The sequence below is a fragment of the Rattus rattus genome, chromosome 15, assembly GCF_011064425.1.
Source record: "Rattus rattus isolate New Zealand chromosome 15, Rrattus_CSIRO_v1, whole genome shotgun sequence".
Taxonomy (NCBI): Eukaryota; Metazoa; Chordata; class Mammalia; order Rodentia; family Muridae; genus Rattus; species Rattus rattus.
The window spans coordinates 10,035,990-10,063,268 of NC_046168.1; the positions used below are offsets into that span (position 1 = coordinate 10,035,990).

At 42.0% G+C, this 27,279-nt stretch overlaps 1 protein-coding gene across 14 annotated transcripts in view; it reads right to left on the reverse strand.

The window, feature by feature from the left end:
- Positions 1–611: 611 nt before the first annotated feature.
- The window catches only part of Apc (APC regulator of WNT signaling pathway), a 91,788-nt gene continuing 65,120 nt past the window's right edge, over positions 612–27,279 (reverse strand). For 11 of the 14 annotated variants that reach the window (XM_032885369.1, XM_032885365.1, XM_032885367.1 and 8 more), the window contains 8 exons: positions 23,758–23,856; positions 21,039–21,417; positions 19,469–19,564; positions 14,794–14,933; positions 14,119–14,196; positions 13,361–13,477; positions 8,968–9,182; positions 612–8,174 (listed from right to left, as the gene is read on the reverse strand). In XM_032885369.1, coding sequence (XP_032741260.1) covers positions 1,604–8,174; positions 8,968–9,182; positions 13,361–13,477; positions 14,119–14,196; positions 14,794–14,933; positions 19,469–19,564; positions 21,039–21,417; positions 23,758–23,856 — 7,695 coding nt within the window. In that variant the 3' untranslated portion in view covers positions 612–1,603. Of the gene's footprint in view, positions 8,175–8,967; positions 9,183–13,360; positions 13,478–14,118; positions 14,197–14,793; positions 14,934–18,145; positions 18,200–19,468; positions 19,565–21,038; positions 21,418–23,757; positions 23,857–27,279 lie in introns of all 14 variants that reach the window. The other 3 variants (XM_032885377.1, XM_032885378.1, XM_032885379.1) reach the window with 2 other exon arrangements.

A 27,279-nucleotide genomic window follows, 5' to 3' on the forward strand; every position in this document is an offset into this window, starting at 1 on the left:
ATTCCTACGAATAACTTAAGAAATTTGTGTGTGCACACATGCAAATGTGCCAAAGACAGGTGTGTGGAGGTCAGAGGATAACTTTAGGGAGTTGGTTCTTTCCTTTTACCATGTGCATCCTGTGAATTGAACTGGGTCTTCTGGCTTGGAGGCAATCACCTTTACCCACTAAGCCATCTTGCTGGCCCTTTTTTGAATCTTTCTTAAAATATTATAACAGCATAAAATTTCTCTGACATTTCACTGACTTGTATTTTTTGAGTATGAGAAAATACTGATTATGCCTGGTTATGAAAAAAATCTGCCTTAATATATAGAGTGGTTGTAGGCATTTGTTTCAGACCCAGTATCAACACAGAGAAGATGACGGTTAAGACAGTTGCACTGGAAAGCCTGAAAGACAAAACTTGTACCTGTCAAGAATCAATGTGTTTCAAGTATGGATTCTATTAAGAAAAGGAGATGTTCTGTGTGGGCTTCCATGTCCAGGGCCTAGTCCTGTGCTATTGTAGGCATTTGTTTTAATCAAACTCCAGAGGAGGAAGAAAAAAAGTGGAAAAATACCAAACATTGAGAGGTGCTAATTACATAAAAATAAATTTTAGGAATGGTTAAGTGTCAACAATCTTCTTCAATTGTCTTTATTACAGCAAGAGGAAATTTTACTCTTAATGCATAGAATCTGAAGAAAAAATTTACATTTAGCTTTTAAAAGAGGCCCTTTTGACAGTTATTAATACAAATGTGAAATAAGACCCTCCAACAATACCAATTTCAGTAATAGTTTACATACAGCAATAATTTATTCTGAAATGTTCATTTAGTTTGAGACATAACTCATGTCTCATTAATAAAAGAGCAGCCATCTCACCTCAGATACCAGAATATACAACAGTTACAGCATAGCAAAAATCCTACCTACTTTTGATAAAATCTAGTTCAGTTAAAATAGTTTCATTCAAATGCTTTACAGTTACACAGATTTGAGCACAAAATAGTGTGAATTGTTACACTGTAGCTATCTCTATGCACACCATGTGATCACAGAATCATTAGTCATTACTTCTGAAATTGAACCATCAGTTTCATTCATGCAGTAAAGCAAAGCAGGCTGGGTAAACATATTCATTGGGAACCATATTACTGTGAATTTCACAGCCACATGATTAATTATGACGGTAGATGGATTCACAAGGACTAATTTTTTTTGCATAAATACCAATTTCTCCCTGATGTGAATTTACTTTATAATCTAAAAATGATTGATAACAGCAATATATCATAGTGTCTATCTGTAGTGTTATTTTAAGACAGGCGATAATTAAAGGACAATGGAACGGATGCTACTTAAATACATGTAAAACACACTGTACAGATAGATATACGTGGCTTTACCATTTTTTCCTACCTAACAGGAATGCCTCCCAAAATGACCAGTGAGGACTGTGTACTATCAAATATGGTTTCCAGAACAAAACCCCTCTAACAAGAATCAAACCTATTTACAAAAATTTTCAACCTTTAAAGTTTCCTTTGAAATAAAGTCTCTATACAGCAGTTGTGATTAACACCAGCTTTTCCTACATTTCTCCTTCTAGCTCTTTTAAACAGACGTCACGAGGTAAGACCCAGAATGGCGTTTAGGACTCTGGGCTCCACTGGATTCAGTGCTGTCAGTCTTCGAGTCTCTCTTCTTTGTGTTGCTGCCCACCGGCGTGGGGATCTGAGATGGCCGGGCTGAAGTGCTGTCTGCATTGCTTTTCCTAGGGCTTGGGTTGTAATTAAAAGGCGTCACTCTGGCAGCGACCGTCCCACTGGGAGAACTGTGCTTGCTGGAGCTACTTGAACTGAAAGGGGTGCGCTCTGCCATGCAGGTCTCACCAGTCTCTGCTACAGGGGCAGGGTTACTCTGTCCTGCTTTTGTCTCAGTTCCTTTCTGTTCCGGGGCCTCTACCTGAATAAAGGAATTCAGGCGGTTTTCTAGACCCACGGTTTGCACAGGACTGCCACTGCCCACACTTTGTTTTCCTTGGGTGTCTTTTGAATCTTTAATGCTTGTATTTCCCTTTTCTGAAATGCTGTCAATCACTGGGGGGGTGTTACCTGTGGGAGATCTTCCAGATCTAGGGTTGTTAATGGGGCAGTCCTCAATTCTCACCCAAACGTCCTCTGTTTTAGAAACAGCAGGTGCCATCTGATAGATCAGAGTCTTTGATTCAGCACCACTGGCAGCACCTGAGGAAGTGGTCTGAGAAACCGTGTTTGTGGGAGAAATTTCACTTTCCTTTATTTTCCTCCATGTTCCTTTTGTGGGTACCTGGTTTTCTTTCATTTGTCTGGGTCCTGGCACAGAGTTCACATGCTTTTCATCCTCACTTTTTGCTTTTTCACTGGACTCTGAAGAAGCAGAAAGAATAGAAGATGAGCTTCCAGTTCTTCTCCAAGTGCTCACTCGAGGAAGGGACGAGGAATGTTTGCTGTGTTCACGCTTCCAGGTTCCCGCTCGGTTGACTGGTAGTCTGGACGGACTTTCAGAATGGGAGCGTGCGATGTCATGCCGCTTTGAGGGTCTTCCGTCACTGTACTCTATAGTGGGGCTGAGGTTAGGTGGGAGCTTGCGCCATCCACCTGCCTGAACAGATGGATGTGTGGACAGAGACATATCGGGGAGGGAAGGACTTAAAACTGGGGTCTGTGCCTGGGACCTGGTGGGAGAATCTGGTCTAGAAGATGGAGAAAGGGATTCAAATGAGGCAGATTCCTCCAGTTTCCTCCTTAGGGTTGGGCTTGGGGCTTCTTTGATGAAAGTAGACTGACGTACTAATGCAGGTCTTTCTGACCTGTCTGATTCACTTCCACTTGACTTAGTTGAAGACATTCTAGAAAGTTCTACCTTTTTATTAGACCCGTTGCTGTTATTCATCTGATTCAGTCCTTTGGATGCTGACTCACTTCTGGGGATGCTGCTGGTGTTCTTGGACAAGCCTGTTTGTTTGCTGAGGTTGTGCTGGCTCAGCTGCCGGCCTGGGGATGTGTAGGACATTTTCCCCGACCCCGAGGACTTGGTGGAAGCAGTACTGGGAGACGATGTTCTGGGCAGCTGAGAGAGTTTGTTAGGAGGGCTTATTCCATTTCTACCGGGGGAGATCGAGTTCCGCCCTGGCGACTGCATCGGCCTACTTAATGGCTGCTGTGTAGGTCTCGAGGGAGTGGAGTCTCTAGACCCTGACCTAGAGGGCCCCTTATTTGACCCACTAATGTGGGAAGTTTGCCTGGTAATAGGGCTCAGCTCTGACTTCACTGCTGGCTTAGTTCCACGAGGAGAAGTGGTGACTACAGGGCCTTCACTGGGGCTTTTAGAGGCTGGAGTCTTGAGGGGTGGGCCTTTTTTAGAGACAGGGCTTGTACTTGAGGAGCTGTTCCGAACTCCCGGGATGTGAATCATTGTCCTGCCTCTTGAGATTGAAGGCATGTTTGTCTGAAGGGGTTGTTTCATTTGGCTGGAGATTTCTGAATTAGATCGAATCTTTCCTGTAATCAAGCTTTTATAAACCTTTTTTCCGCCTTTGATTCCCTTGTTCTCGGATTCTATTTTTTTTGCTTCTAATGTGCTTTTCTCCCCAGGTTTGAGAATTCTCGGGCCTTTATGACTCGTGAATGGCTTCTCCTCTTGGTCAGGTGTAAGGTGAAAAGGTGACCCCAGGGAGACGCCGGACTTCAGGGACAGGATGGAGTCTGAGTCCGACGACGCTTGTCTGGACAGACACGCAGCGGCGGCGGCAGCTTGGTGCAGACTACTTACTATGGAGTTTGCACCTTCCTGAATAGCTTTCCAGTCGAAATTTTCTGAATCGGGGGATAAACCGTGTTCTGACTCTGGCCTCTGTATATCTTTCAAGTCGAGTGTCAGATCTTCGGCTAACACGCTGCCCACTTTCCTAGGACTCTGCCTTTCACCCTCACCCTTGAGTCTGGAAGGCCTCCTCTTTTTTGGCATAGCAGAGCTTATGCACTCCTGCAACAGGTCGTCCTCAGAATCAATGCTCAGAGAGCTGAGAGAGCTGTTTCTGGAGAAACACACAGGGGTGTCTTCCACATGAAAGGACTTGGGCGCATACCCAGATGCCTGAGGCTTACTTGACTCTCCTTGTGCGTCGGCAGGCTCAGCGTCTTTGACTGGTTCAATTTCTTTGTTATTGTTGTTCTCTTGGTCAATGTCACTAAGGGAGCTCAGAGAAGAATTTCGAGAAAAGCAAACTGGTGTATTTTCAATAGCAAAATTCTGCAGTTTTTCGTCAGTTGCTGCCCCTCTGTCTGGTACGTCTTTAGAGGACTGGGGGAAAGTGGGTTGTTCCTGCAGCAGTGGTTTAGACGGTCCTCTGTTCATTGGATGTTTTGTACTGGCCTGTGACTTCCTAGCTGACTGTTGGCTTGAGCTTGGTTCTGTGTGGCAGGTAACTTTGGCTTCTGAGTCCTTACTTTCTTTGCCCTTTCTTAACTCAGCCTTTTCCCTGGAGAGGTCAACATCGTCATCATCAAAATCTAGAGAACTCAAAGAGTCATTTCGTGAGAAGCAGTAAGGAGTCCCTTCAATGGGTGTGTAATGATGCGGTGAATCGAAAGTAAAGCCTCCCCGGACCCTGTCCTCATTGTCCGGTAGCTTGTCACTGAAGTCCTTGGGGTTGTTTTTTAAGCTCTGTTTCTTTGAGTCTTTATTGTCTGAGAAAGTTTCTTCAGTATTTACGTTACCTTTTGAGTCTGTATTCTTTCTCACACGAGTTCTGTATTCAGTATTTTGTGGCATGGGCTTTACTGGTGAAGTAGGCTTCTTTTTCTTAGTGTCTATTTGATTTTTGTTAGTTCCGGATGAAGTCATGGATGCCTGTTGGACTTGGTCCATTATCTTTTTCACTCGGAAAGGCTTGTGGCTTCTTCCTTTGGGCAGGGCAGAATTGATGCATTCTGCAAGAATATCTCCTTCCTCTGCTTTGCTACCATCCAGGTCTGGTATAGCTATAGAGGAGACTTTTCCTCTCTGAGCCTCATCTGTACTTCTGCCCTCTGTGGGAATGGTATCTCGTTTTTCAAATTCACCTGCCTGTACACTTGTTCTAACCCCATCTCCAGCAGCCAGCTCATTTGGAGGGGATTCTATTGTGAGATCACTCAGAGATGTTGCTGTGGAGAAGTTTACAGGCGTCCCTTCTACACAGTACACGCGGGGCACATCGTCCCCTGGTGTAAAGCTAACATGTTTCTGTGCCTGCAGCCTGCTCTGTGACGGCAGAAGTTTGTACACAGGCAGCTGACTTGGTTTCCTTGCCACAGGAGGAGGTAATTTTGAAGCAGTCTGGGCTAGCTTTTTGGCTTTGCGTGATGACTTTGTTGGCATGGCTGAAATAATACATTCTTCTAATATTTCAATATCATCATCATCGGAATCATCTAGTAAGTCTTTTTCAGAGTCAGGCTTTTCTACCTCTTTATCCTGGTTTTCGTTAGATTCTTCAGGCTGTTCTGGTTCAGTCTCATTCCCGTTGTCGTTTTCCTGAACTGGAGGCATTATTCTTAGTTCCACATCTTTCTGTATAAAGGGTTCATCCAGACTCAGAGCACTCAGGCTAGAGGAACAAGAAAAGCCATCTGGAGTACTCTCTGTGGCAAAGTGTAACAGAGTGTCGGCATCCGGGAGGACCTGCACCCTCTGCACAGCCGCACTCACGGCCGTCTGCTTGGGCCCACCCTCTCGCTTCTCGGCAGCAGGCACCTTACTTTTTGGCACCTCTCTCTTGGTCTGCACTGGCTGTGGGGGAGGTGGAGGGGTTTTGCTTCTGCTTGGTGGCATGGTCTGCCCAGGGCTATCTGGAAGGTCACTGGGGCTGATAATTCCACTCACCATTCCACTACATGGCTCACTCTGAACAGAGCTGGCGATGGAGCGACTCTCAAAACTGTCGAGGGAACTGACAGAAGTACACCTGCTGAATACAAGGGGTGTCTCCTGGACATAGTGTTCTGGGGGACTTTTGGGTGTCTGAGCACCGCTTTTGGAGGGAGACTTGGCTCCTGAAGAAAACTCAACAGCTTTATGCCTGGCGGATTCTGAAGCTAAGCCGGAAGCCTGGAGTCTGCTGGGCTTGGTTCTAGCATTCTGGGACACGGCTGGGACGTCACTCGCAGGGTCTTGAGCTGACCGCGTCACATCATTCTCTTTTATCTCTGCTATTTGCAGAGTATTCGCAGAGTCTGCCTCCTGTGTTGTCTGATCACAGCCTATTTCATCTTCAGCTGATGACAGCGATGATAAGGAGCTGCACCTTGAGAAACATATCGGGGTGTCTTCTACACAGTAAGTCTGCATTGTCTCTTGGTTGATGGAGGGGACTTTGCAGGCAGTCCCTTTTGGAGTCTGACCATTTCTTTGTGCTGAACTTGGATGCAGCTGACTCTGCCTTTTGGCGTTAGATGAAGGTGCAGATGCAGCCTCACTGCTTGGAGAGTTATGTTCAGTTTTAGTGCCCTGTACTGATGGAGTCTTTGAGAATGAAAATGATGGCTTCTGGGATGAAGATATGTCAGTGGCATATTTTAGACTATAATCAATAGGCTGATCCACATGGTGTTTCTCTTCATTATACTTTATGCTATAATTTGTCGGTCTCTCTTCTTCTTCATGCTGTTCTTCCTCAGAATAACGTTCACTGTAGTTGGTAGGCTTGTCATCTTCATAATCGTCTTCCTGACACAAAGACTGGTTCACATTTTGATTAACTGCATGACTAGAACCCATTCGATTTGCTTCTGAACCATTGGTTCCCCTGGACCTATATGGGGAAACACACTCTTGTTGCCCAAAATGCTGTTGGAACTTGAGGTGTTTGTCATCAGTGTTCTCAGAGTAGACGGGAAAATTGGTGTTCTGGCTTCTTGATTGCCTTTGCTCGTTTTGCTTTATTTCATCTTCTATCACATGCTTGGGTCTTGCCCACCTTTCATTTTGTGAGGGGCTCTGCCTTCCCGAGTTCAGCTGCTCATCTGAGTACTTGAGGCTGTAGTTTATCGGTGTGTCCAGCTCCCCACCATTATCATCCATATGATTTGCACTGTGTATCTTATGGGCTAGGTCGGCAGGGTACTGCCCATAACTGCAAAACTTACCTTCATCATCTTCTGAGTAGGACTCTACCGAGGGCTTCATCTGGCCCCTTTTACCATAGCCGTCACTACTAGTGACACTGTTTAAGCTGTCATTTGAAGATCTCTTATATTCCACCTTGGCATAAGGCATGGAGCATGTCCTGTTTGAGCTTTCCGACTTAGCGAAGTTGTGTGTGTTTGGATGTGTGTGGGACGCAGAGCTTCTTCGTGCTGCAGTCCTCTCCTCCGCCACACAGTGGAGCTCGGCGGCAGAGGCGGGGCTTCTGTCGTCCTGGGAGGTGTGGAGGGCGGACACTTCTTCCATCACTTTGGCTATCTGGGCTGCAGTGGCAGAGAGCTGCAAACCCCGTTTGGAAGAGGTTCCCGGATTTTCTGTTGCTGAATGGTAAGTGCTGAGGCCAATACCTCGTTCTCTCTCCAAACTTCTGTCTTTCTCAGAACGAGAACTGTCTAAACTTCCCCTTGATGAAGAAGAGCTGGGCAATACTGTGGTATTCAAGTATGGTGAAAGAACAGTCATGTTTCCAGTGTTAAAGTTGTCTGACCTATTGTCATCATGTCGACTGGCATCAAAGACATAGTCACCATAAAGATTCTGCTTGTGTCTCTGCTTACTGCGGTGAGATGCCTTGGGACTTAAATTGTCAATATTGTCAAAGGTTTCTGATAAGTGCTGAGCGTCTAACTCTGCCTCTAGAGCCTTTTGTTTCCTAACGTGAAGGGATGGCAAACTTGAGCCAGGAGACATGATGTTGGCATCCTTGTACTTTGCAGGTCTGTTTGCCATGAGATTCCTTAAAGCTGCTGCGCTCCCCATAGCGATCATTTTGTGCTTGGAATGAATGAGGTTCTTGAGCATGCTCACCGCCCCCATGTCCCACAGAGCCTCCTGGTCTTTAGGATTTCTCGCAGAGAGATTCCACAGAGTTCCACATGCATTACTGACTATTGTCAAGCTGTGAGATTTCAAGTGCTGTAATAAAGTTTGTAGGCAGTTGTTCTCTCTTAGGATTTGTCTGAATTAAAACAAAAGTGTGTGAGATTAAGGAGGAAATGTGGTTAGTGACAACAAAAAAAGGGACAGCAAACAGTTGTAAACAAAAAACGATTACTAAACACACTAGCTATTATTAGCAGATCAACTATCTTGTGAAATCCAAGCATATCTCCTCTCTTTTTGTTCTCTTGGCTCATTTGATGTTTATTTTTTCCAAGTACTGTCTGTCAATAAGCATTGTTTTTAAAAATAACATGAAGTATAGGTTTTAAAAATACAAAAAGCATTTAAATATTAGGGCAAACAGTCAATATAATGAACGCTGGGTCTTAGAGAGATCTGCAGTCTTTTAAAGTGAATTAGCACCTAGCAATAACCTACTCTATCTGAGTTTGACATTGTCAAGGCAATGTAATAAGCTTCAGTGCTGGCTAAGACACCATTAGGAAAATGCTGAACCTTTACACTTCCTACGTCATACTCCGAGTTTTCCCTCTGTTTGAAAATTAGTTTTGTATTTGTTTATGCCATATAAATAGGGGAGAATTAATTTGACTTTTATTCCTTTTTCCATAGCCTGGCAGGATCTCTCAACTACCGTTTATTTGTAGACTCCTATAAGATACTCTGAATTTTATTAGCAACAACATGCACATGAGTTACTCTTGGAGTTGATAGTGGTCTTCACACTACAATAAGGCCTCTTTGCTTAGAGCTTTCATAATAATATAAAACAGCTTAGAATTAGGTCGTTCTAAAGAAACAAACTCTATAATAATCCACTTAAAAGTAATACAAAACTTGGTATATACCTGTGGTCTTCGTTGGTAGCTATCAAGCTGGACACATTCCGTAATATCCCACCTCCACTTTCAATGATGGCTAACGTATTTGTCTGGCTCCGGTAAGTGAGGGTGCCAACCAGAAATGCCAGTGCCCCGTCCACAGCACATATGTCAGCCTTATTCTCAGTGCAGTGTGCAGACAGATTCCATAAGGCACTCAAGACGCTTTTGAGAGTTGATTCCTATTCATGATTGAAATATGTGTCATTTAGTTAGAGTCTTTCTTTTATAAACAGTTTCATACAAAGTAAATTTAGTTCAGTGCTGTTTCTATAAATCAACACAGTATTAAACAATGACCACGTATCTTTCCATGATGCAGAATTGATGATATTCACTATCACAATATAATATTATCTGGATAACGGAAACTCAATTAAAACATCTTCATATACTATGTGTGGATACGGAAAGATATCTAAATAACAACACACTGCACAACAAGTTATATAATATTCTATTTGTATTAAAAACAAAAATATGTATTCATGTGCTGATTAAAAATAATATGACTTCTGAAAACTTTATTCTTTTTCCTTTTGTTTTTTTGAGACAGGGTTTCTCTGTATAGCCCTTGCTGTCCTGGAACTCAATCTGTAAGTCAGGCTGGCTCAAACTCGTAAGAGATCTGCCTCTGCTCTGAGTGCTGGGATTAGAGGCGTGCACCACCACCACCTGGCTAACATACAAATTCTTATTTTTTTTAAAATTTTATTTTGTATATGTGAGTACAGTGTTGCTCTCTTCAGACACACCAGAAGAGGGCATCAGATCCTATTACAGATGGTTGTGAGCCACCATGTGGTGGTTGGGAACTGAACTCACAAATTCTTAAAACTCCTAAAGAAAGTACAAATTACAAAAAGGCCCAAACTCCCTCACATACAAAATTTTCAATTGCTGCAGAAACATTCTGATATACAATGAATGATATTTGGTTACAATTTGTCACACTCCAAATGTCAGTGTTTCTTCTTAAGACACCATCAAGGAATCTTTATTAGAAATGTTCCTGTCAGAAGAAGAGGCGCTCCAGACAATACAGTTGCAAAATAGTACTCTAGAAATGAGGCTATTGTAGTCTGAGTTTAAAATAAATACCTTACAAAGGAGACAACGCTGTAGGAAGGTAACACAGATGATGGAAGAGAGAACACACCAGAAACAGAATTCCCAATGAGAACTATTTGGAAGTCTGAACCCTGTATCTTATGCAAACAAACAGAGTCTAATTCCCAGTAACTCATGGCGCCTTACATAAATGGCCAGTTTTATGTAACTCATTAGATAACTAGATAGCTCATGCCTGAAATCCAGCACTTGGGAGGCCAAGAGAAGGATTGGTACAAAATCAAGGCCAGCCTCTCTACACAAGATCCAGCCTCAAAACAACAAGAACAAACAAAACGGAACACCCAAAACACATACACATGCATGTGTGCGTGCACACATGTGCAAATGAGAAGGTCCTGAGTTCATATTTAATTACAATGTGATTTAAGTGTAAGATGCTTCAAAGGTTACAGCCTAAGGGCCAAGGGCCTGTATTAGACACACTTTACAGTTGAAGTTCCAGGAGGCGTGAAATGATTACAAGCTGGGGGTGTAGCTGAGGAGCACGGCTATGGACACAGCACACAAGGGATGGGATGAGTGATGGTGTGAAGGGCTGGAGAAGGAAAAGAAATGGCTAAAGATTAGAAATAAGGAAAGAGAGCTTGAAGGGGCTCGAGACCCCATATGAATAGCAATGCCAAGCAACCAGAGCTTCCAGGGACTAAGCCACTACCCAAAGACTATACATGGACTGACCCTGGGCTCCAACCTCATAGGTAGCAATGAAATAGCCTAGTAAGAGCACCAGTGGAAGGAGAAGTCCTGGTCCTGCCAAGACTGAACCCCCAGTGAATGTGATTGTTGGGGGAGGGCGGTAATGGGGGGAGGATGGGGAGGGGAAGCCCATATAGAAGGGGAGGGGAGGGGTTAGGGGGATGTTGGCCCGGAAACCGGGAAGGGGAATAACAATCGAAATGTAAATAAGAAATACTCAAGTTAATAAAGATTAAAAAAAAAAAAAGAAATAAGGAAAGGAACTGTAGTACAGTGACGTATCAAAAAGTATAATGTGCAAGGAAACTCAAAAGAAAAACAAGTAAACCTCAGTAGACTCTGAGATAAAGGACAAGGTATCTGGAACCAGATTAGGAGGGACTGAGGCAAGTGACCCATTCAGGACTTTGGTCATTATAGGAAAAGAAACAGTGTAGTAATCAGAAGCCACAGAGAACATTTTATTTTTAAAATATTTGGATTTTTAATAGACAGCTGAAACACAAAAGATCTAAAGATGAAGCAGGCAGAGGGAGAGACTAGTAGCTGGTCTAAGTGAACACCAAGTGTGAGCCCCAGCATTAATTTTCTGGTACAATTTTATGGAACTATTATTGAAGAGAAACAAATTGTACACTTTTCACATATACATTCTTACACTTTAAATGTAGCTATACACCAATGAATCCTTCACTCCAATCAATTAACAAATATTTACACTTGCCAAGGTTTCTTCATAAGTCTCTAAACCCATCTTTTCATTCTATCCCAGGGTCTAGACAAGTACTGTCTTGCTTTTAACACTAGCATCCTCCTCGATGAGCAGAGGGTTAATGAACACCTCTCCTCTCTGGCTTTCTATCTGGTGCTGCTGTCTACGTTTCAAAAAGTACAAGCTAAAGAAACCTCCAGAAACCAAAGAACCACAGGCAGGGCTGCAGATGCTCACATGCTCGTCGGTGGGCTGGTGAGACGTCGACTACAACAGCACCTGCCACACAAGCCTGCGACCTGAGTTCATGCCCACAGTGGAGTAGGAATCAACTCCGGAGACCTCTCTGACCTCCCATGTGCCCACAGAGGCTGGCCCATACAGACATGCAGGCATTCACACAAGCAAAAACAAAACCAAGTGGAGAGGTTTTTCTAAATACAGCTTACTGATTTATTTTTCAATAATTTGTTCTTTGTGCTGGAAGATAGTTCATCTTGTAAAATAAAATGTCTGCCACACAAACATGAAACCTGATTTTGATTTACACAAAACCCATGTAAAAAGCTGGATGTGGCGGCTTGGAAGGCACTGACAGGAAGATGTCTAGTCAGTCTTGCTGAATAGATGTGCTCCAGGTCTACTGAGAGGACCCACCAAAACACGGGCTGGAGTGAAGGCTCAGCAGTTATGAGCATTTGGTTGCTTCCAGAAGGCTTAACACCTTGTTTCTGGGCTCTGAGGATATCAGGCATGTATCTGATACACAGACATACATGCAGACAAAATACCCATACATAATAAAAAGGTGGAGAGCTACATATTTGCCTCAGCAGATAAGAGTGCCTGCTTAGCATGAATAAAGCCCTGAGTTTGAGCCCTCGGACCATGGGAAACAGGAGGTGAGGTACAGGTCTGTAATCCCAGCATTTGGGAGGAGGAGACATGAGGACCAGAAGTTCTGTCTCATCCTTGGCTCCATAGTAAGTTCTACCCTGGGCTACATGAGACCTGTTCTTGAAAACAACCAACCAGGTGAGAGGATTGAGGAAGACATTCTACATATATCTCTTGTTTGTACATGCAGTTATGAACACACACAGACAGACACACGCACAGACACACACAGACAGACAGACACACAAACACACAGACAGACACAGACAGACACACGATGTTGCCCAGAGTGGTCTTGAACTCCCAGGCTTGAGTAACCCTCCACCATACCTTGTTGGGTAGGCTGTAGTTATTCATATATATACTTTACAGTTTTCTGTTTACGTATCGACAATCATTACAGTTACTTCTGACTTTTGGCCATTACAAAGTTCTGAAGACCATTTTCACATTCCCAACAACAGTATAGAATGCTTCCAGAAGTTCAGCAACCTTGATGTGTGGTGAATCTTTAACTTTAAGCCAGTATGGTATGTATCATAGCATCCCACTGTAGTTTTAGTGACCAATAACATCATGTACCCTTTCCAGCACTTAGTGGCTATTGATACTTTTCTAAAGTATCAGTCCTAACCATCTATTTAGCAGTTTCTAAGGTATCTTTATACAGAACAGAACCTATGTACATCTAAATATGGCTCTGTCTATGTACAGATGTATGATGAGCACAATGCTTGTTGAGTTGTACATAGGTGTGTGTCTGCCACTACGCGCAAGTTAACTAGAACAACCTCTGACTGGTACTTGCTTCCCACCTTGTTTTAGACAGGGTCTCTTTGGCGGACTATGCCTTTAATACCAGCTCTAGAGAGGCAGAGGCTGGTGGATCTCCTATTCTAGTACCGGACATTTTAAAGTTACCTTTTTAACTTCCAAAGCACATTCCATCAATGCTTTCACACTTCCAACTTCTCTCAACGTCTTTTTGCTATTTACATCTGCTCGCCAAGACAAATTCCGCAAAACACTTGCAATAACCTGTAAATAATCAAGTGTAGAACAATTTACATGTAAAATGATTCATACTAACTGCCTTTTTGTTTCTAATGCTAGAGGTAAGAACAGAATCTGTGCAGCTTAAATACAACCTATCTAAATGCTTGGTATAAGCGTTTCCATTTTAAATTTGGTTTTTTGAATATTTGTATACGTTTGAGATATCCTGGGTATGAGATAATGTTTCTTACATGTATAACTGGAAGGTAACTTTCTATAGTATATTAATAACAGTGAATAAAGCAGCTTCATAACATAGGTTTTCCCCATGTGGTGTCAGGTTAGCAGAATACAAACAGTATCAGGTATCCCATAAGATCAAAGCATGGTATTTGTATGTACTGAAAGTCACAAGTAACACCCACTAACTTGAACAATACATATGATTGCTTACAATAATAAAAATAGGAATGTTCTGCCTATAGTCAACGCCTCAGAAATGTTACTAGGATGTTACAAGTGTTACAAAAAAGTACTTCAATATAATTATTTACTTTAGTGTTAGTAAAACCATACTTTAACACAAGCCACTAAATATTAAGCCAAAACTTAATATAAACTAATACATTTACCTGATAAAATAATAAAAAAAAAAAACCCACATCAGAAATTCTAAGTAGTACCTGCTGTAAGTCTTCACTTTCGGATTTTAACTGGGCCACGAGTGCCCTCATGCAGCCTTTCATAGAACACAGCGTAGCCTGTAACAGGAGATGCAGAGTAGTATCAAGGGGCCTGCCCGAGACGGCTTTATTTCTAGCTACTAAATTTCAGACCTGCTTGTTTTTCAATCATAAAAGTTATTTTACTGTACAAGACGCAGAACAAACTGCCCAAATGAAAGATAGAGGCCTCCTATTTCTGCTATGTATTTCCTTTATCTAACTAGGAAACCCAACGAAATCCCGAGAAATGATAAGCAAGAACCAGAGCGTGGAGTTCTGTCTGATGGCCTCAGGATGGTACTGTCTGTCACAGGGTTTCATTAGTCATCACTCTCTATGGTGCTGGTCACCTACACTTGCTAGGGAAAGGTACTACACTTTTTAGTTACCCTCTTAAGTGAGGAGCCAGGCTGTTGGTGCAGCCATCTAACCTCAGTGTAGGTTCCATCTCCAGGTGTGCTTTTGCTTTGTTTGGGACACGCAGTCGCAGTGTGAGAAAGGGGCTTCTAGGAGTCACGTGGAGACATCAAAAAACCAGTATAAGCAATTCTTTGTTTAGTTCAAAAAGTTTATAAGAAAATAAACTAAATCATAACTGAGCACCTTAGGAAGTAAATCTTATAAAAGACATACCTTGTTGGCAACATCTCCAAAGGTCAGGTTTGTCAAAGCCATTCCAGCATACCGTCTTAGAGTGACACTGTAGTGGTCATTAGTAAGCCCATGCATCTCACAGTCCACCTGCAGTAACTCTGCAATAGCCTGCAGTCCCCCTAATTTAACAAGGGCAAAAGGAAACATATAATAATCCATAATCGAACAAACTGGTATAATTTGGAAATTTAAAACCAGGGGGAGAAAGATCTCTAAGAATGAGAATATATGGTTTAAATTTACCTTTAGAATTAAAAGCCACAAAACTGTTGTAAATAATTTTTGTGTAACGTAATTACAACTGATGACAATGTCACTCCCTGCCAATGTCTCTACCCTCCCACCACTTGCTTCACTGAATGAAATAAACATTATTTTCTATTCACTGACGTACACTGTATCTTGCCAACAATGAAGCTAATTGTTAACACTGGTCTTCCTAAAGCTAAACAGAAAAATTAATGTACTGCTATTATATGGGCTTTAAAATTACTTTCCATTTATCATATACTGTGGTCCAATTTTTTTAATGTGTCAAATGATGATCCTTAGAAAAAATGAAACTTTTAAATGAAAATTTGCTTGAAGTAAAACTTACTTCATGAAGAGAATGATCTGTTTAACCTATTACAAAGTTCTATCAAGTTTCTTTAAAAAATAATCTTAATTTTCTTTGCTACTATAAGTAATCAACCGTACCAGGATTCAGTATTTTCCTTTTTCCTAATACTTAACTAGCAGGGTGCTGAATAACCAGGGTGCGGTCAGCAGGAGGAGGAGAGGGTTGGAAACACAAAGGGAAAGGGAAGACAGTAAAGGAAGGGGATAAAAAAAAGGGAAGTGAAATGGTGAGGATGAGAATAAAAGAAAGATAAAAATGCACATGAACTATTAAAAGATTATTCATCATCAACATCAATCACCATGGGACTTGGTGTATTGTATTGTTAAAGAGAGGTGCTCAGGCATTAAAAAGAAAAAAAAAAAGACATGCTAATCTGAAAGGCCAGTGCACTAACAATCTGTGAATGGCAAAAAAGATCATCAGAAGAATCTGCACATTTACAAAATGAAGTTCTATGCTGAGCTGAGAACTGTAAGACAAGGCATCTTGACTGTATGAAGACTCACACAGACCCTTATGACTAGAAGAGATGACAGGCAATGCTCTAAACATAGGCAAGCAAATTAATCTGTATAAAGAAAATCCAAACCATATTTATGAAGACTTTCCTCCATCTATTTGCAATAACAGATAAATACAGTCAGTGAACCAAATTCAGTCCCTGTCTTCATGAAACTTATGGTGTGAAGCACCCAGATCTAGAGTGGGGAGAGCCCCAAGGAAAGGGTCTGAGAAACATTTAAGGTGAAATCTATTGGGTGACTGAATATCTAATAGGGTGGGGCAAGGAGGAGAAAGAATGATTCTAGGTAGAAAAAAAACAGCATGTGTAAGAGCTCGATAAGGTCGGGCACCACGTGAAGCTACAGAGGTGGGCAGATACCAGATGAGAGACTCTCCGTGTCACACATGGATGTTAGACAGAGGAAAATGTGAGTAGAGATATGTTGTAAATAGAATATGGTGGGTACAATGTGCAGAATGGCTTATGACTGAAAGCTGGACTAAAGTAGAACCAGAGAGACAATGATGCCTTGCCTCAGGATGAGAAATGACAATCACATGTACATATGCATGCATGCACACACAACACGAGTGCACACACTGTTTTGAGACAGGATCTCACTATGCATCCCTGACTGACTTGGAACACCCTATGGAGACCAGACTGGCCTTGAACTCATGGAGATCAATCTTGTTTGCCTCCCAAGTACTATGTGCCACCATGCCTGGATTGAGATATACTCAAGAAACAGGATTGAAGTGCTCAGTTTCTAACTGTAGAAGATTTAAAGGGAATCATGTATTTTTCTAAAATTTTGATTTGAGCAGCTAGGTTATTAGAATGTCAAAAGGACACTGAAAAAGACAGATTTGGGGATGGAGGTAACAAATTCTGTTTGTGAGAGTTCAGTTACAAATGTCTAGAGTACTTTATCAAGAGAAATGTCAGATAAACAGTACGAACATGTCCAAAGGGCTTAGCGACAGTGTTTGCCTAGCACATGTAAAACTTACGAGGGGAAAGTTAGATTGAGACGTGAATCTGAAGAACACTAGCTCAATGGTGGGTGACTAATACATTAAGTGAAGCCCTAGGAATTGATGATACAACAGACAGGGAGAACAAGAGCGCCAGGGCCAGCTTCAATGAAGGCCAATATTTGTACACTTGTGCAAAGAAGGAGCCAGGACACTAACTAGGAAGTCACTGTAGACCTTAAGACTGTGGCCAGGATGCTTCAGTATGCTTCGTACTTGCACGAAATCTTGCCTCGTAGAGTGATGGACTGCTTCCTAAGGAAGATACAATGGTCTAGAGAAGGTGCTATGATGGCATTAACTTGTCAGAGAACCCTTGTATCCAAAAATATCAATCTTAGGATCTGAGTTTAAACACAGAGGAAAGCAGAATATACTGGATGTCAACAGTATGACGACTGATGAAAAATTAGTACATTCAAGTACTAGAGAAAAAAAGGATCCTTTCTAATGGTAGGCAAGTAAAAAAAAAAATCAGTGAATTCTGAGGCAAAAACTAAAATTCACTGTAAAAGGGGGTCACTGAAATATAGTGTAAATTCAACAGTTCCAAATGATATTAAACAGAGCCCATAATTTACACTGTTGGTTAAAACAAGATTAAGATATTTGATTTAAAAGTACATGCGTGTTCTAACACGGCTTGGGTAGCTGTATTAGCATGACATGTCCTATTCTAAGTGAGTGTCGGGTCCACAGCAGACTGACACTGCAGTTCCACAGGCATCATTCACACTGACTGATGGGGTTCCTGGGCTCCTGTGGGAAGTCTGACATATCTGGCCTAGCAAGTACTGACTGTTATGACCAAGAAATATTGTGAAATACCAATGTAAATACATTATTTTTTTGGAAGCCAGAGTGTCTTAACTAAAAAACTTAAAAAGCTCCAGTGCCTAGCAAACTTTCTGGGATCCCCACATACATACAAGTGACAGTGCTCACTGACTAGGTCTAAGAGTTCTTCCTTGCATAACCAGGACGGACCCCTTCCTTACTCCTTGCTGCCAGATCCCTGTGCTATCTTACGCTGGCTCTCACTGACTCACAGACCCTAACTGTCCTTTGCTGCAGAGCAAGTTTGAAGGCGAGGAGTGAGAGGAAGGTCACCCTGTGGCTATGTCCCCACAGCCACACCCCCAGAGGCCCCATCCTGCTCCTCACCTGAAAGCCCCTGACCTAGCTCCTGTGGTGAAATGCCCCGGGTAGCCTTCCTACCTGAAGAAGAAGAGGAACAAATACTGAGTCTAAGTTTTATTCTCAAATTCAGATAATTAATGTGTCAGTCCCAGTCTACAGTCCATTGGAACATACGAACACTTATAGAAAAATCTTTGCAATATCTTAAAGCTGAGTTTTCCTGGTTGTTAGTCTTATCCTTTATATGTATGTAGTTGTATCCCTTAAGTATTGGCATTAGGAAAAAAATCCACAAATGCTGAGACTGTACTGAAATGGGGAAAACCCAAAAGATTGAGGTTTCACAGGACATTGGCAAGAGGACCAGGTGGGCCCGTGGGAAGAAAAGCACGGATGGAGGGCAGGCCTCAAACCACAGAACAGAGCCTCCCAAAGTGATGCCTCTGAGGGGAGCGCACTCGCTGTCTGCAGTACAGTGTGTGTGTACTCAAGGCTCGAAACTGTGCCCCGTTCACAGTAAACGACGAGGATGCAAGGCGGGGGCTGGACGGATGTAAGAACAGCACAAAAGCACGGGCACAGCCATACTAGGACAGACTCAGTGTGCGGTTCTTGTGTGTGGCACGACTAGAGAAATCCAGTTCACATGACAGGGCTCAGCGTGATGCAGTTTATGAATATATGTGTAAAATAAACCTAGAAATTAAAGAAAAACCAACATGAAAAAACGGATGCTCAATGATTACAGGGTGTAGAGGGTGTACTAGTATACACACCTAAAGGAGTGTTTCTACATATTAACACGTGTTTCCTCTGACTTCAGCTAGAGCATGTCTTTCCACATGCCCCAGTTTCAACCATGGCTAAAATCCAGTAAAATACTGACAACCATTAAGATAAACTAAAAATCTTATAATTGTTCTTCTTGGGATTCATCCAAGGTGCCCGACAGATTGCAAGAACAACGATGTCTTGACAAATACTGCAAACTGTCTCTTCATCAGACACCACAGAATCTACTTGGCGACAGGGACGGAGGTGGTCCACTTGGTAGTTTTTCTAATCTTCAGTTAAGATTTTAAAAACTGAAGCTGGTTTACAGGAGATAGACATTTCTGTACTTCATAACTGTCTCCCATAGAGACCAGGGTACAGGACCCTGTCTCCCGTGGGGAACAGGGTCCACTTTTTTCACTTTTTTCCCTATATGGATGGAAGCAGCTGAAGTTAGTGGCCTTACATTAGTTCAACTTCTCTGTTTAAACTTAAAGGAATAATCAATTTCCTTTGTGTTTTAAAAACAATTCACCCGCAATTATCTGTGGCATTACAAAGCTCTTCTCTTACCAAGCTCATTCATTGCATGTCTGTGCTCCTCATCAAATGAGAGTTTCATCAGAACACACACCGCAGGGCAGATCTGATGCTCAACAGGAGCCGGCACTGAAAAATAAAGTCACCTAAGCCATAATGCTTCCTTATCTTACAGCAGTGCTCCTACATGTTTAAATACGCAGAGGTTACTAACACAGCCCTAGAGCATAGGTTAGTAGAGCAGCGAGTGTCTGTGGATGGAGTAAATACTACAGGAGAACAGCCAGCAGTTCCGGGAGCGTGGCAGCCCTAACCAAGACTGCAAACTAAACCTCTCCTAGGTTTGCAGCTAAGAATACATACACTGTGGTATAACACTGTTGGATTCTGTTTCTAATTTCAGTGTAAACAACTATTATAGTCATGAATTAAAAGCATACTGCTGTATACAAATATGATACTCAACAGAAAGTTTCCTATATAGGCAGATACATAGTAAAAATTTAAAGAAAATGGTATTAAAGAAAATGCGCCTACATTTTAATATTATATGCAAGGTTTCAAAAGTCATTATTTGACAGAAAATATTTTTTCAGAAGCAATAATATGAATTAGTAAATAAATATGGGTATCTACCAAGACAGGAATGTTCTCCAAAGAAAGTGTCTCTCACCCCAAGACTTCTAAGTGGATTAAAAAAAATCATCTCTGCTCTTTTTCTTACACATTCTTAAGATTTGAAATAATCTTTATATTAAGCTTAGGAAAATATTGCTATACAGGTTCTAGAACATATAAAAGTGTTTTTAGCTTAAGCCTCAGTTTAATTTATAAATGGAAGCAACAACACCTGTCCTTTCTTCTGCTTCAAACGGCTATTGTTAGTATCAAAAACCAATAGGTAGTGTGTCCAGGGAATACTGATATGAAAATAGAAAAGATTACAGTTTGGATGCTAACAGCTGAAGGAACTTATGTGAATTCACGTTCCTGAGCTTCATCCAAAGGCAACCTAACTGCTCACACTGATTCTAGCTCTAATAAGTAGTGTCTTCTTTTTCGTGTTTCTCTGTAACGGGGTCTCATGAAATCTGTGCAGTCCAAGATAACCTTGAACTCTTGATCCTCATGTCTCCATCTCCAAATGCAGAGATTCCACGAGAATCATCAAAGCAGCTACCTCTAAGTTTTAACTACAATTTTTTTTTTTATCGTGCTTCTTGAAAGCTTGCCTGGAAGTTCTAGCATGGGACTGTTGCTATCCATACAGCCCTGACTGGATGGCCCTTGTCTTGGTCTCTGTAACTGAGCACTCAGCTTAGTGGGGCAGGGGGCACTGATGCACTGAGGGAGGAGGGGAGTGCCTGCCCAGCCAGATTACCCTTCCGTCTGTTCTGCTTACACAGTAAGTACTGCACGTAACACTTTCCTTTGCTAAATATTTTTCAGGGAAATGCAGATTTAAGCCTTAAGCAGCATTAGTTAGCTAATACAAATTCCTTCCATTGATAAGGAGAGATAACTAACTAAGAAGAATTTCTAACTGAAAGCTTTTACATATGCTTTGAAACATGCATTGTGATGTACACTACAAAGAACATACTTGGATTTTTGTCCTGGTCCATGCCTTGTTCATGGGCTTCCTGCCACTCCCAACAGGTTTCACAGTAAGCTCGTATCTGTTCCAAAAGATGAAGGACCCGGATTTCACGCCTGCCTCTCTTGTCATCAGGCTGTGAGTGAATGATGTTGTGGAGGGCTGCACTGGCCCTGGCCCGAGCCTCTTTACTGCCCCGGGAATTTCCCAACAACACAGAGTCTTTGTCATTGCCATGTAAAAGCTGGATGAGGAGAGGAAGACATCCAGACTGTCGCATGGATATACAGCTGTCTTGGGAGCTAGACATAGCTAGCAAAGTTCGTGACATATCATCCTTATCATGAGTACCAAGCATGGACAACAATGAATACACCATTTCCACCTGTGGGCCAAACGAGTTTAGAAACAAAATTATAACTTTAATACCCAAAAACCAGATCTAATGAAGTGATGAATGGGATGATTTACTGTCTTTGATAAAAATGAAAACAAAAAGAAACCTTTTCTGGATGAAGTGATGACAGCTATTTTAAAAAATATCCACAGTTGGTTTATGTGAATAAATAGTAATAGTACAGACTGTTTTTGTTCTTTTTTTTTTCAAAAAGCAGGTTCTTACAGTATTGAAATTGCTATTTGTCAGCATCAGCTAAAGGTCACTGATTATTATGAATGAAAATAATTTTTTCTTTTCTCAGATACTCCATTCATTCACATTCTCTCTCTCTCTCTCTCTCTCTCTCTCTCTCTCTCTCTCTCTCGCTCTCTCTGGAATTTGTTTGATTTAAATTCTTTATATAATTTAAAACTGCATTTTACTTCTAAGCAATAAAAACATTTGCAATAATTATAATCTACTAAATTCTAATTCTTTGCAATCATTACATTTCATCAGATTATAATGACATTTAAACTTACATGATCTATTAGATAAAATTATTTTGCCATAAAAAGAAAAATGTCACAATCACATAGCATGGCAAAGCAAAGATGTGTCATCCTTTTCTTTTGAAGCAATTGGTAAGCATTAATTGCTTTGACAGATTAACTTAGAAGCAAATCAGAAATAGAAAAACAGCATCCGGTTAGCAAGGATTGTTGCCAGCTTCCCTTCCAAGTCAGAGGCTGCTCCACGGAAGGAGAGGGCACAGTATGAAGGCATCCCGTGTTGGTCAGACCCACGAGGACGTCTGGCTGTGTGTGCAGACATAATTTTGGTCCTAACAACAGTGGAGCATGAGGGTTAGGGGTTGCAGGTAGAGGTCAGAGTGCGGTTTAACATCCTACACTCACAGAATGGCTTAGTCCCGTGCTGAGGTTGCAAAGCACTGCCTGGAATGTGGAACAAACATCTTCCACTGGTGCTGGTTCTAAGATGGCAGTGACGATGTGAATACATGTGTTTTCATCAGACCTAGGTCCAAAGTTTGGCTCCATTACTTAAGCAAGCTGTGTGGTACTAGTTAATTTATCTGACTTCCTTTGAGCATCAATTTTCTGAGCTATAAAATGAAGGGCTTTATATTAAACAGGAAACCAGGCCTATGCAAATCCCTGCTAAAGGAAATGCACCCGACTGCCAATGTCCAGGTGCCGAGAGTCAACCCTGTGTTGATGCTGAACCTGTCGCATCAGCTCTAGACTGGAATGGCCTGAAGCAGCTTCTTCCTTTTCAGTAAGAATGGAAGCGGTGACTACGTAGAGATGAATTACTTACTGGCACATCTTAGAGAGGTCCCAAACAGAAACTACGGTGGCTCACCACTGATCACTCTATTCATCTCCTTATACCTCCCAACCCCAAGACAGGGTTTCTCTGGTTAGTCCTAGCTGTCACTGTGTAGACCAGGCTGGCCTCAAACCCAGAGATGCACATGTCTCTGCCTTTGAGATTAAAGGCGTGAGCTAGGACTGACTAGCCATTCCTTCAATTAACTGCCTTTTCTCCTTAATAAACTGAGCCTAGAGCCGTGAACATATGTGGCAAGCATTCTACTAATGATTTACATCTTCAGCCCTAAAATTCACTTCTTAAATTAATGTTATTTTAATGTTTCCTGGGCATTGCCATATTATTGAAAGAGCACAGAGTATGCTATGAGGACAATGTAATTCTTCAGTTTTGACTGAAAACGCATTGCTCATAACTGTACCTTAGCAAAATACTAATAAGATTCTCTTCTCACACATTTCCCATGATCTTAAGATGTTTGCTGTATTGGCTAATGTTCAATTTCAATGAATTTTTCCATCCATTTCAATAAATACTCATTAACACTCACTTTAGCCACTCTGAGATTGTAAAGACGGAGAACAATCTGCAGTGTAAGAGGGAGTTCATCCCGACTGTTAGTAACAGAGACAGAGGATGTGAGTGGCTAAGACGCTTCTAGGAGCTAAGAAACCATCTTCTGGAGACACAGAGCTCAGAATCCTGAGCTGTGGAGACCAACAGGCCCTCAAGGTGGGGGAGGCGTGGCACTCATGTGGAAAGGCACCAGGGTCATGAAGACATCAGCCTGTCTGGAGCTTAGGCTGCTCACAGGTAAATGGAGAATAAGCTGAAAATGAAACTAACAGGCACCCAATTCTGTGGTGTTTATAATTTTCATGTCCTCCTTTTATGCTTTGTATAAAGACCGAGTGAGAACTCTTTAAATGTTATGAAGACCGTCTTAGCACAGCACCGCTAGCACTGGCAAGAAGGTGCATCCGCTGTTACCTTCGTTCCCAGGTGACTCGTCAGCCTTCGAGGAGCAGAGTGTGTGCCGCTAGAACTCAAAACACCGGCTGTTTCATGATCCACACGTGCAGCTGAACTCTAGAATTTAAGCAAATTATAGATTTACAGATTTATATTTAGATTTAGATTATGAACATAGACCACCCTGACGCTCTCAGTCTAGAAAGAGCTGGACTCTATGGGGAAAGATGAGGAGATGACAACTGCAGTATAACACAACCAGCAGACTGTGCAGTGCAGAGGAGAACAGAAAGAGGCAATGACCGCCTACGGCCTGAAGAGCTGCGGTAATAAAACTTATTAAGTACGGAATATGGTGTACTCTAATGAGGACACAGGTTAGTTTAAGTAACTAAGTATCTGAGGGGCTTTAAAAGATTTTAGCTGTGGAGTCACTGGACTTTAGGTAGGAGACTGGCAAATTCAGAATTTTAGTTTAAAAAGAACAGAGGACAGGATGGGAAAATCACTGGTGGCAAAGATTTTAGATATAAACCAACAAATTCTGATTCGTGGTCCTTATCTAGGCCAAAAGTCAAACAAAATATGATAAACACACTTATGAAAAAACAGCAAATGAATCGTGATCGGCTACCCTATGCTACTGAGGAATCATTTGTTTCTTTGGGGATATTAATGACAGTAGGTATGCATTTTGAAAATGTAGAGTGAAATATTTATGGGACAGATGATGGAACATTCTTCAGAAATAAAATGAGTAGTCAAAGTGGATGGGATCCATACGGATGGATCTGGGTAACCGTCTTGTGCCATCTGTAACTGCCCACAGTAAGGAATCCTAGAGACAGCAGCAGTTCATGGCTTCTCCCACGGGTCCACCTTTCCCTAACTTGTGCTTGAACTTCATCATCATTGCCAAAGACATTATCAAAGACCTTCAAACAGCAAAGCTGAGACCCCATTAAGAAGAAGTTCGACATAAACGAGCAGGGACTTGTCTGAATAATTGGCTTCACTTAGCTTCCCAAGGAAATGTAGCATAGATCAAGAAATCCTTCTCCTAGCAAGGATCTATCAGTTCTCCTTCACAGCTACGAGTTACTCACTCAGTTATCTATCAGAGACTGTGGTACACAAAGCAACTACATAAGACTCCCTTTGCTGTTGGTTTTGAGATGAAGTGACAATCCTAGAGCCTGTATGGGTCTGAGCTCAACCTCTGCATAACTGTTACAGTTGTGTAGCTTGATGCTTGGGAAGGGTGTGTGTCTGCTCTAGGGACCCTTCCTCCTACTGAGCTGCCTCATTCACTGTGATATGAGGGTTGGGCTTCGTCTTACTGTACCTTGATATGCCATGTTCAGTTGATATCCCTGGGAGATCTGCTCTTTATAGAAAGGAAACAGGGAGTGCAAACGAGGAAGGTGGTGGATGAGTGGAAGGAGGGGAACTTCAGTCAGTATATAATATAAATGAAGAGAAGAATTCAGGAAAAAGATGTCATCTATACAGAACCTATCAAGATAGGCTGAAGGGCCAGTTGTGGCCTTTTATCCCAGTACTCTGAAGGCACAAAATTGACTAAATCTTGCATCAGCCTTTCAAATGGCTGAGTGTAAGGAATTTTGGACTCACTGATGCTGACTGTTCATCTACCTTAGGATAACCACACATACAGTGTTGGTGGAATTAATGTAAGACAAAACAAAAGAATTCACTATTTGAAGAGGAAATAAATACTCGGCTCAGAATTATCGCTTTTTCTTGAGACAGTGTCTCTCGATGTGGCTCAGGCTAGCCTAGAACTCACTATGTAACCCAGGTTGGACTCGAACTTGCCATCCTTCCTCAATTCATGGTGTTGGAATTACTGGCCGGCGCTTCTGATTCATTCCTTTCATCAGATTCCCTCTTCTCCATTCTTACACTAAATAACATTGGGTTTCTTTAAGACCTAGGTAGCTTTCTGACAGTACTGTAGCCATTTTGTTTTATATCTGCTGCCAGCCATCTAACACTGTTACAGAGCGCCTTTTCCATGCCCGAGTTAATCATTAACCGTAAATCCTGTTAAGTTCTATGCTTTGGTGTTCTTGGAGATTCCCCAGACCCTCACCCTCCATTAGAGGCAATCACAATGAAGGTGAGAATGGCTTTGCATAGTTAGCAACACTAACTACACTGCTTATGTGAACTCCTTCCCGTCCTCCTCGGACTTGACCCATCCGCCCAACTGTCTGGCAGCACTTCCTGCACCAGTGTATGAGATTTTATGGCTGCTAAGAGCCCCTGTGGGTTTTGCCATTATAAGCTGCCCCTGGGAAACAGTCAGGGTGGAGGTCTCAGCTCCTGAGTCTGACTGTGTCCCTGACTGATCACTCTTGGGTGTTGTGTATATGTTTAATATACAAATGTATAAACAATAAAACAGAAGTTATAAAAACCTCGACACATAATAACTGCTATAACTGCATCAAACGTGTGGAGTGAGTTATTTCACTGGCCCCTCTTGTGCCCACTTTGAAACATCTTTATTAAACAGCTGACTTGTAAATATCTATATATTTTAAATTTTTGCTTTCTATAAATGTTTGTAAGTAACATAATCTTGACTTTTGTTATAGGACAGGGTCTCTTGTAACCCTGGCTGGCCTCTAATTGGCTCTGTAGCCGAGGTAGCCTTGAACTCCCAGTCTTACTGCTTCTGCGTCCCACTTAGTTACAGGACTATAGGGACATGCCACATGCCCAGCTTTGATCCTGACATTTTAAAGCCTCTTCCCTGAGGACTAGCTTTCATAGCCCTGGACAAGGGGCAGGGAGCAACTAACAGCCCTACCCAGATATGACACCTATGAATAAAAACAATAAATAAATGTAGGTTAAAAGAAAGAAGGAAGGAAGATAGAGTAAATATTATATATCCCTAAGGGTGCACAGTGGCACGCATACATAGTTTGGTGGTTAACAAACAGTAGCCTAACTAGAATTAAGGCCTGCTAACCAGGAGGGAAGTGAAATTATACTTGGAACTGTAAGTTTAGTCAGCTATCTATGGCAAGTGAGGTCACAGCTCTTGGAGGAGACTATTACCAATCATTTATTAAAGTAGCACACTCTTAACTCCATTCTAAATCCTTATCCTTACACCCACACCTCAGGGTTGCTCCCAACCCTCACTAAAGAAGCTTCTCTCTTTAATAGGAGGAGACCATTACAGAAAAGTAAAAATGCAGAGAACAACGGATTCTGTGTACACATCTACAACACAAGTCTTGTACTTAAACCACAGGCAACATCTCAGAAGAGGGGTCAGAACACTGTAAAAGCCAGAGGACCAGGAAATCTGCTTTGAAATTGTATCTTAGAAATGACAGGGAAGCTCTGCCCATGATATAGCACCTAAACAGGACCCGCACAAGGACAGTGGCATCAGACATGCCACTATGGAAAGGGGCTCTCCAGTGTAGGTGGGGAGGAGGCATGCCTAGACAAACAACTACAGGCAACTAAAAATAGCTCTCCAGAGACGAGTCCCTT